Source organism: Vigna angularis, chromosome 6 (assembly GCF_016808095.1).
Source record: "Vigna angularis cultivar LongXiaoDou No.4 chromosome 6, ASM1680809v1, whole genome shotgun sequence".
Taxonomy (NCBI): domain Eukaryota; kingdom Viridiplantae; phylum Streptophyta; class Magnoliopsida; order Fabales; family Fabaceae; genus Vigna; species Vigna angularis.
Window position 1 is genome coordinate 33,097,823 of NC_068975.1, and position 9,993 is coordinate 33,107,815.

Consider the following 9,993-nt stretch of genomic DNA (forward strand, 5'->3'; position numbering starts at 1 on the left):
CTCAAATAGCCCGGATCACCATGTTTTTAAGTAGGTTAGCCGAATCCAATCTATTTTTTACATACCAAACTCAAACCGAAAAACCGACTCAAACAGTCCAGATCGCCATGTTTTGCCACCTTAACTTCTATCTTTATTTTTTAATTTGAATATCCTAAAAAACAATAATGTTTATTAGTATTATTAATTTATTTTAAAAGTGTAACCTACTTAATACTAATAAAAACTTAATATTCAAATGAAATTTGAACCAATTGTTTTTAACCAAACTTGTCTTTTATATTAATTTTATAAAATAATTAACATTCGTTTTTTTTTACTAATAGGTTGGATGGATAAAGTTTTCCAATACATTTTCGATACATGTTCTATTGGCTGGAATTAATCTAAACGGACCTTACTTACTAACCCATTTCACCATCTTTAAATAAGTGGAGGGATAAATCATATCTTCATATTTTTTTTATTCAAATGTCAAACTTTAGTCACACCCCAAAAAGACATTAGAAATAATATCTAAGAAAAAGTGTTGGCCAGCTAAGACACAGCTAATAAAAGCACGAATGAGAGAGCCAAGAAGACATTTCCATTTTTCGTAGCATGAACTATATAAAAACCATATAAACTTAAGGCCAGTTCACATACAACATTGTTGAGATGCAGAATGGGACCGTTACCCACATCCTCAACCCAAAGTAACCTACTCTGCATGGTTGCAATAAATAAAGCAAAAAGAAAAAACCTTTTACACAAGAACCAAAGCAAGACCCAAAACCGCAAGCCCAAGCCTGAATAAGGAAAACCCACGACGCCCGTCGGAGTTAGAAAACCAGACCCTGACATCATCGACCACAGGCCCACAGAGAGAAGTCATGTCATCACTTCTGGTGTTGTAGTATATGCTGTAAAAGGCGATTCTTGTCCTCTCGGCCTTGGCAGTGAAATTCAGGTTAGCAGTTTGGAAGGTAGAGTTGGAATTGGGAGTGTAGTGAACGTTCTGAGCCTGGTCACCGGCAAAGGCCATCACAGCAAGCGGCTCCTTGCATTTGTCATCAGCATGTCCCAATGAGAAGGTCAAGCTGTAGGGTTTGTCAGGTTTGGTCTCAACCATTTGGGAAATGATGCCTTCCTTTCCGGAGAGCAACTCGACGGCTCTTCTGCCTTGTGGAACAGAGTAATGATCGGAATCTATGAAGCGGACGGCACGGTTCGATTCCACTATCCAACCGGGTAGCGAGGAGGTTTCTTCATCCAAATTTGTGGGAAGCAACACACCCAGTGAAGTATTGGTAAACATCCATGGCCCCTCTTCAAAGTCGCCATTGATCACTGCGTTTTCTGCAAATCTCAACACAACAGCGCCGACATTATTATCACGTGAAAGAAAAAATTGGTGATTGATTTAATATTTGCGTATGTATATATACCTTTGGGGGATTTGGGGGTGAAAAGCTTTTTGATGGCAATGTTGTCAATGATGGGGCCACAAGTGGGGTCATCCTCCATTCCGGGATTCTTAAACACTAACCTAAAAGTGTCTTCCTCCGCGTTGAAAGAAACGGCGTAAGGGTTCCAACCCTGGACGTTGTAAAGTGTCTGGAGGTCTATGGTTTGCGATGCAGACGCAACCGACACGTTGATGGACTCCAACTGGGCGCACGTGCGAGCCGCACAAAAGGTGACTGAGTAAATGGAACCTTTCTCCACCGTTACTTCCTGGCTGATCTCAGCGTCATTGCCTAGCCTCACCGCGTGTCTACCCTGCGGTACGATGAGGATCATCCCACCCTGTTTTTGCCCTGACTCCACTAGCTCAACGGTGCCGTTTGACTTCCAGTTAGGTACTTCGCTGGGTCCCTCCACTATCGCCTCGTTCGGGAACCCATTTGATGGTGTAGCCTCGAAATCTCCATTCGCCACTAGCCCTGCATGCATAATACATTTCACTTTATTTTTCTTTTTCCTCTCACCACTGTTTTCCATTTTATAAACATATTATCTTTTGGATCCACAATTTATATTAGAACACGTCTAAATTGCATATTATAATCTTAATTGCATTTTTCAACCGTTTAAATTTGTATTTCCATTTTCGGTGCTGAAAATTTAAGTTTCTTTAAATCTAAAATGTTACATCAAGCTAGTGTTTCTGGTTTTTTTCTTATACAATAATAATCAAATATTGGAGTTATAGTGTTGGCCTTATATCTATTATCACTCGCGAGTGAGTTATAAAGTTGGTTTTTCGTTTAAAATTATTAACAAAAAATCAACTGGTATGTTTGTGTAAAGTTTAATTTGAAGAAAAAAAATATGCATTTTGTGGATAACAAATATTGATTTCATTTTAAAAAACGGACATAAAAAATAATGAAAATAACAGAAGTATAAGTACTTATGCTATATTTTAAAAATAAGATATAAAATAAAAATAATCTCACGTTTTAATAACGTTTTTTTATTCATTTTAAGCTAAAAATAAAAAAGAATTACTTTCTTACATTAACAACAAAACTCATCTAAACCAATCCTATCACCCACTGGTCGGTTCTTAAGTCCTATCTAACATATTTCCAAAATGGAAATTACCATATGGTAACAATCAACTGCGTTGAAAAGTTAAAAGGGACGGGCACACGATGTTATGGTATACATATCTTTTATAACTATTGGTACATTGATTCGATGTTTTTTACTGCTTCCAACATGTACTGATGCTTTCTGAATATAGCTTTGAAAAGAATTTCCCCTTAGATTTACTCTTCTTTAGTTAAAAAAAATAAAATTGTCTGAGAAGTTATTAAAATTTACTATTGTTGGGTATTAAAAGAAACAACCCTTTTAATGATTTGTGCAATCTTTTCGCTTAAGCTAAGGTTCAAGTTGAGTTAATGCCAATATCATTCTTAATACTTACAAAAATAACATAAAAAAAAGTAACGTTAAAAGCTTAATTCATGGGACCCAAAACAGATTATACCTCAGCAAGATTACATTTCAAATTCAAATAAATCGAGGTTCCTCCAAAATCAATCCTAGCATCATTCGTTTTCCTTAACAACTTTATAAAAAGATTGAAAACCTATCCCGCCCCCTTCTTATCACTCTCTGAGACATGGCACAGTAGACGAAAAGTAGCGTTATCATTAAGTACGTTTAAGTGGTAAAGTGAAAAAATATTTAAATAAAGAACATCCAAACAATAGCATAAGCCATGGCCCATTCGTGTTTGAAGCAAGCAAAGCATCAAGCATAACATAAGCATAATTTATTTTAAGGTGATAAAAAGCAATTGCGATTAGTATGGTATGGGGCCACATATTGCTCTCAAGGCATTTTCAACAGGTAAGAGCCGGATTGTCAAAGTGTATTCAAAAGCACATGCTCCCACCCCATCCCACAGGTAATTCCAAGTTCCAACCAAACGCAATGCAATGAAATGCAAATTAAGATTTATGTTGAGCTAGAATGTAACAAGTATCTGCGTCGTTTCGCAGTGATTGCAACTTACCCATACCATACTTTCCAATTTATATCTGGTCCCGTCCCTGCATTTATGTTTTTCACAACAATAGCACCAACTCAAATATAAAAACACAATAGGCTCTCACTATAATAAGGATTGCCTCATCAAAGAATGGACCTCAAGAATGTGAAAGCCCACATCAGAACAACAAAAGAAGGGGAAAACTTTCAAAAATGCCAACTTGCGAAGTAGCTTAGAAGCACACAATGACTCAAATAGTAACAAAAAAATGGATGAGAATAAGCTACCACTCAAAAGGGTCTCAAAATGAGTAAGTATGACAACTAGCCATGGGGACGAGGAGGTTGAAGGCAGCAAAAACGACAGAAAACGATGTTGACATGGAACAAATTGATGTATGGTCCCATCGAAAAGTTATATCATATAATCGTTATAATCATTTCTTTATGACCTCCATCAAATTCTATAAGGAACACGTTCAATCTTTGTGATTTACAAAAATATCAGACACTTAACAAGTAATTGAATCCAGTTGAAAGCTTAAGCAGTAGCAGGGGCGTGTGGGTCCTAACGCATGCTGCCACTCACTATAGGCTCCGCAATCCTTTCACTCTGACCAAAGGGGTACGAAAAAAAGCAGTTCTATTTCTTACTGTGTCTTTTATTATTTAACTTAGCATGGGAATGATGGAAGATAGCGACCTACACGACAATAATAGAAGTAAAAGTAATTTTGTCGGTAGCGTCCTTTACGGAAAGGTCCTTGCACTTTGGTCAAGATTGGAGGAAAAAAGCGTGTATTGGGAGGCGGAAACAATGTGTCAATTCGGTCATTTCGCATCCCTAGGCCAACAACAACCATTAGTAAAACCTCTCACTCTTCGGACCCAACTTCTTCTTTAGTCCATCTCTACTACGCTGGTCATCATTTTCCTTCTCCAACTATAACAAAACACTACCTAGTTTCATCTTATATTTTTTAGGTACCTTTTTCTATTTGCAATGCTAGTTTTCGGTCTTACATGCTACTATGCGTCCATAATTGAACGATGTGATGTTTTGCGGTGGATTTAGATATCTATATATCACAATACCAGCTTGTACCCCCTGCCCCAAAAAGGATCGTAAGCAATCAAGACTTTTTATTTGGTACTATAGAGTCGGTTCTTGTAATTTAATAAGCTTAAATGTTACCTAATCTTCACTTCATTACTATATCCATCAGATCCCTATCACCAATCATACAATGCTCAACTAAAAGAAACACCAAGATAAAGGATTAAAGCGGTTTTAATAAAAGTTTTAAGTTTGTATTTGAAAAATACTTTCTTTTCTGGTATCTGTAGTTTAAAGACTATGTATTAGAAGCATATAACACCTTAGCTTTCAGAACACCCAATGCAATATTTTGCCGTCAAAGTTTTTCTTTTGTTACATTCCATCATTGGGTATAACTTTAACTAACATTCCTGCCATCACGGACTGTAGAGAAAGATTAGTAGGGATATGACTCAAAAGTAGAAGCTCCCTTTAGAAAATGAAAAATGAAATTAAAATAAGATTGGTCATAAAAGTGATGATAGCTAGCAAGAAAAAACAACTTGTCACAACAAAGAGGAAGGTGGGCCTTCGGTGTTGAAAATCATGACCGTAGTAATGTGAACATTAAGTTCACTTCACTTAGATGTGAAACACCTTAAACACAGTACAGCCATGCTAAGTTATTGAAGTTGCAAACATGTTAAACACAAGGGAATCTGTTCCTAAGTTTGAATCAACAGATTCACTCTCCTCTTTCTATAACTGGCACATTCTTAATGTTGAACTCCAGAACATAAAAACGGTAACAGAATTACCGACGAAAACAACACCCAGAAATTGCCCCACCCCGACCCATAAAGCATCATACAGCAATTACAAACATTTCATCTTCGTAGCACGCATTGGGAAGGTAACTACAAACCCACCAAAACCATAGAGAAGTTTACACTAAATGAAGAATATCTATACCAAACAACAATTGCAAAAGCAGCTAGCGAAATATCAGATCTCGGGTCATGAAGAAGAGGAAAAGTTGAAAAGTAGCAGAAGTGAAAGTGAGGTAGGAGGAAGAGGGACATTACCATCTTCTGCGAAGGTTGTGAGAGGCAAGTGGGGAAGGGTTAGAAGTGCGAAGATGGAGACCCATTTCATTCTTGTGGAGCTCCGAGCCATGTATCTGCACGCCCAGAAAAATTCTTTCTTTTCTCTCTCCGATACGTGTAGAGGGTACTACCACTCTGTTTTTTTGAGAAGTGCAAGGCAGAGTGTGTCTTTATATCCAAGATTCTCAACAGTAACAAGGTCCACTTTTTTTCCTTTTTGCTTAGGTTAAAACTAGTACTTTATTAAAATAAAGTTTCTTTTAATAATTATTGGTACTGTATTTCAGATAAATTTCTTCTCATCTGCAGTGTGAACACGACTTTGGTTTTTTTTTCTTGCTCTCTGAATTTAGGTAATGGTGTTGTTATAGAATGTTATTTATTAAGTTGCGTGGGTAAAATAGTATATATTTTATTTTATGTAGGGTACAGGGTGTATTTTTTACGGGTTCTGAGACCCCGGTCTCCGGTGGGAACCTTAATTTCCACCGCCGTATGACGCCACACGACGATATTTATGTGTAAGTATATATTTGGTACATACAGTGTTCATACTATCGTATATCCCGTGAGTTTATTATAATTATAATAATGACAAATATTCTAAACAATACGATTTTGGGTGAAAAAGTTTGTCTTGAGAAAGAGTAAAATAAAAATAAACAAATATAATAACAAATAAATATATACATATATATTGTTTGCATAAATAGAATATAAAAGAAATGAAAAAAAAAAATCTCACTTCGTGTTTATCCAGATGGAAAAAGAGACAAAAGAGAATTTTATAAATACATGTGAAAAAAAGCAAATATGTTTTTTTCCTATAGGTATAGGTATTCTGCTGTATCTCGTGATTGCGGCTTTTGATATGATATGTCACGATGATTGGTGATTTATTATGAAGCTACTTCACCATTTTGAGACTTTTCAGAAATTAAAATTTCGAGAAGATAATCCATTCATACAAGTCAATTATTCATATAATTGTTTATATATATATATATATATATATATTAGAACTTCAACCATTTGCATCGAGGTAATAAAATAAAATATGATTTTGTTACGTGGTCATTGGTTGAATAAAAGGAAATGAGAACCATTTTGTAAATTTTTCAAATTGATAGCTTTTTAAAATAATAGTGATTTCAACTGCTCTAAAATACAACAATTTCTTAAATATTACACTAACTATATGTTAATATTGATATTGTACCATATGGACCGGACGATCCAAAGAAGACCACACAAGATCAGCTTAACTGGACGGTGACAAAATAATCGTTCGATAGGTTATTTGGGTCATTGAAACCGTGATCAATGTAAACAGTTATTAGAACTATTGAGTTAAAATTAGGTCGTGATTAATTTTTCACTAATCCCAAACTCATGACAAAAATTATAAATACAGGTTAAAGGTAAGTGATAGCAACTGAACATTTATTATTATTCTATTAAATTGCCGAACGGTTCACACAGTGACGTCAGCATCGGAAGATCTTTGACAGATTTTCTCCCAAATGAAAGAGCAAGACAACGGAGCTTTGAGCGAGACCAAACGACAAGAAAGCAAAATTGTAAAAGAGTTTAGTGATTCAGTCCCATAATCAAAACGAATATAATTTTTTTTTCTACTTAAGTTTACAGCAAATTTTATCCATATTGCTATTCTAAATTATAATACGAGGATCTAAATTATAATATGAGGATTTTTCAATATATGATTAGTTTTTTTTTTCGGTAGTTTTATTTAATCTTGGAATATTTCAAATTGATTACAAAAAGTCTCACTGTCTGCATGTCATGCTTGACTTTTTGTCTTAAAAGCAGTGCCACGGAACCGTGGGCATAATGTTTGTTTCTGAAATTGTCTTTAAGAGTATGAAAAAAATGTAATTTCTACTATGATTAATATTCAGGAACTATATTTTATAATTTCTTATTACTCTTTCGCTACACAGAAAGTTTTATATAACTTAGAAGTCCATAATGAAAATAATTTGTAAATACTTTTCTTCAATTTTCCAATAATTAAAAATATCAAAATTACAATTTTCCAATTATAAAAAGTTAATTCAAAGCTTGTGATAATAGGTTGTGGGCTTCAAAAGTTTGATGTTGTAGGCAGTATGGGCTATATTTACGGTCCTATTTATTAGGTTCATCACGAGAATCATCTGAGAACACTTGATCTTACTGTCCAACTGTAAGCCCAAAAACCAAGGTGATATAACCATTACTATCTTAAAAAAATGTACGTTTTGAACATTTTTATTCTTACTTATTTTTTAATGGTAAAGTTTTATCACTAAAAATAAATAATTGTTATATCTCTAATTTTAAATTTTAATTATATTTTTTATTTCATATTTTTTTCTACTAAAATATTTTATTAATGTATATTTTTCTTTTCCATTTGTCGTTTTCTCTGAAAAAAAAAGTGGTTCAATAAATTTTAGTTTGATGAAATTGGAACAATAATCAAGCATGCAAATAACAACTTAGCTTATAAAATTTCTAACTATCAATTTTATTTTCTTTATTTTTTACTATTTTATTTTATTTTTTAATATTTATCAAAGGAAATATCTGTTTTTTCTTAAATAAAGTTTTAGCATATAAAATTAGAAAAAAATAAAATAAAGGATAGCATTTAGAATTGAAAAATAATTATTTACAACAGAACCAACATGAATAATAAATGAAATAAAAGAAAAGAGTTTAAAAATAGATTTTTGTGTGTAAAATATTGAGTTTATTTGAAAAGGTTTATATCTATTTTGGTCATTATTTTCATCATATTTATTTAAAGTGGTTATCGACTTTTTCCGTCATTTAGAGTGATCCAATTTTATGTAATTTTTATTAAATTTGATCATTTATTTTGAAGATGTTTAAATCGTTAATGAGATGTTCACGTGAACATAAGTCAACGAGCTATTTCATTTTTTTAGTGTGGTTATCCTATCATCTCATCTTTTTCTCAACTTCTTTGACTTTATGGTAGAGGGTTTTCGTGTCTTTGGTTCGTAATGGTTCTTGGAGTGGTGTGAATATGAGATGTCCGCGAAATGCTTGCAATTTAAGAGTTTATTTGTTTTGCGATATTATAGTTCTATTTTGTTATAAGTTATTTTTTTTTGTAATGGAAGGTGATTAACAATGATAAACGAACTTGGGTATCTCGCGATTACTTCGAGATATCTTGCGGTTATACAATGACTTCTCCTAATTCTTTGGACAAGTTCTTAGTGATGAAAGTTTTTAGTGATGAAAGTTATGAGATAAATTTACAAAATTAATTCTTTGAAAGGTTTATATTATTATATTGTTGATACATCTATGGAAACAATTTATTCAAGTATCATATAAGTTATATTACCTATAAATGTTGATATAAGTAATGATCAAAATAACAATAAATAGGTTAGTACATCAACTATAACACAGCTAGAGAAAACTCTGCATATCAATCTTTCTGGATAATTTTTTTCAAAAGCTCCATTTTGAATAAAACCTTCTCAAAAACTTTCACCAAAATAAAACAAACAATCCATGTGCAAGAAGTGCAAATGTGACCTTAATTTATAATCTATATTTGTATCTATATTTAAAATATTTTTCTTCCTTTACTGATTATATTGTTTTATTGGGTTTTTCTACTACTGTAACGGATTTTCCTGTTATGTTTTCTTTTTTATAAATTTATTCATAAAATTTTGATTCTAAATTTCACATGATAGATTTATGAAATTAATTAAAAAATTATTATTACTAAATTAATAAGCCTCTGGAAAATGTAAAAAATGCAGAAGTGATGAAATGTGAATTCAGAAATGCGATAGTGATGACCCAACAATTAAAAAAATGCAGAAGTGATGACAGAAAATTTAAGAGTACAGATGAACTTCATTTATATATATACAACTGCTATTCGCTCCAATTATTTTTTTCATATATATAAAATGATAGGTAAATAAAAAACATTTTTTTTATATTTAATATATTTGATTTTTTTAAAAGTTTAGTTTAACTCTATTTTGAAAAATATCTGAATTTTACAAAATCTTAATGTATTATAATATAATAATTAATTATGTTATATTTGTTTTGACTTTTACAAATAAAGTTAAAGTGTGAATCACTTCTTTATCTTATTTTTTCTGTTCTATGTTAAATTTTAAAAAATGTCATAGTAATTATTATAGTAAGATTGGAAAAATTAGTAAGATGTATGGTGTGGTAAATATATTATGAATATGCTTATGAAAAATAAAATAAAATAAGAATTTGTGGAATTAAAATGAAATAGATAAAATAAGATGAATTAAATAGATATAAAAAGAATATGATATTAAT

General features: G+C 32.3%; 1 protein-coding gene across 1 annotated transcript; it reads right to left on the reverse strand.

The window, feature by feature from the left end:
- Positions 1–589: 589 nt before the first annotated feature.
- LOC108343223 (protein DUF642 L-GALACTONO-1,4-LACTONE-RESPONSIVE GENE 2) lies at positions 590–5,787 on the reverse strand. The gene is made up of 3 exons (XM_017581355.2): positions 5,611–5,787; positions 1,428–1,925; positions 590–1,338 (listed from the first exon to the last, which is right to left on the reverse strand). Exons 1-3 carry the CDS (start codon positions 5,699–5,701, stop codon positions 746–748), a joined length of 1,182 nt encoding a protein of 393 aa, XP_017436844.1. The 5' UTR covers positions 5,702–5,787; the 3' UTR covers positions 590–745.
- Between the last annotated feature and the right edge of the window lie 4,206 nt (positions 5,788–9,993).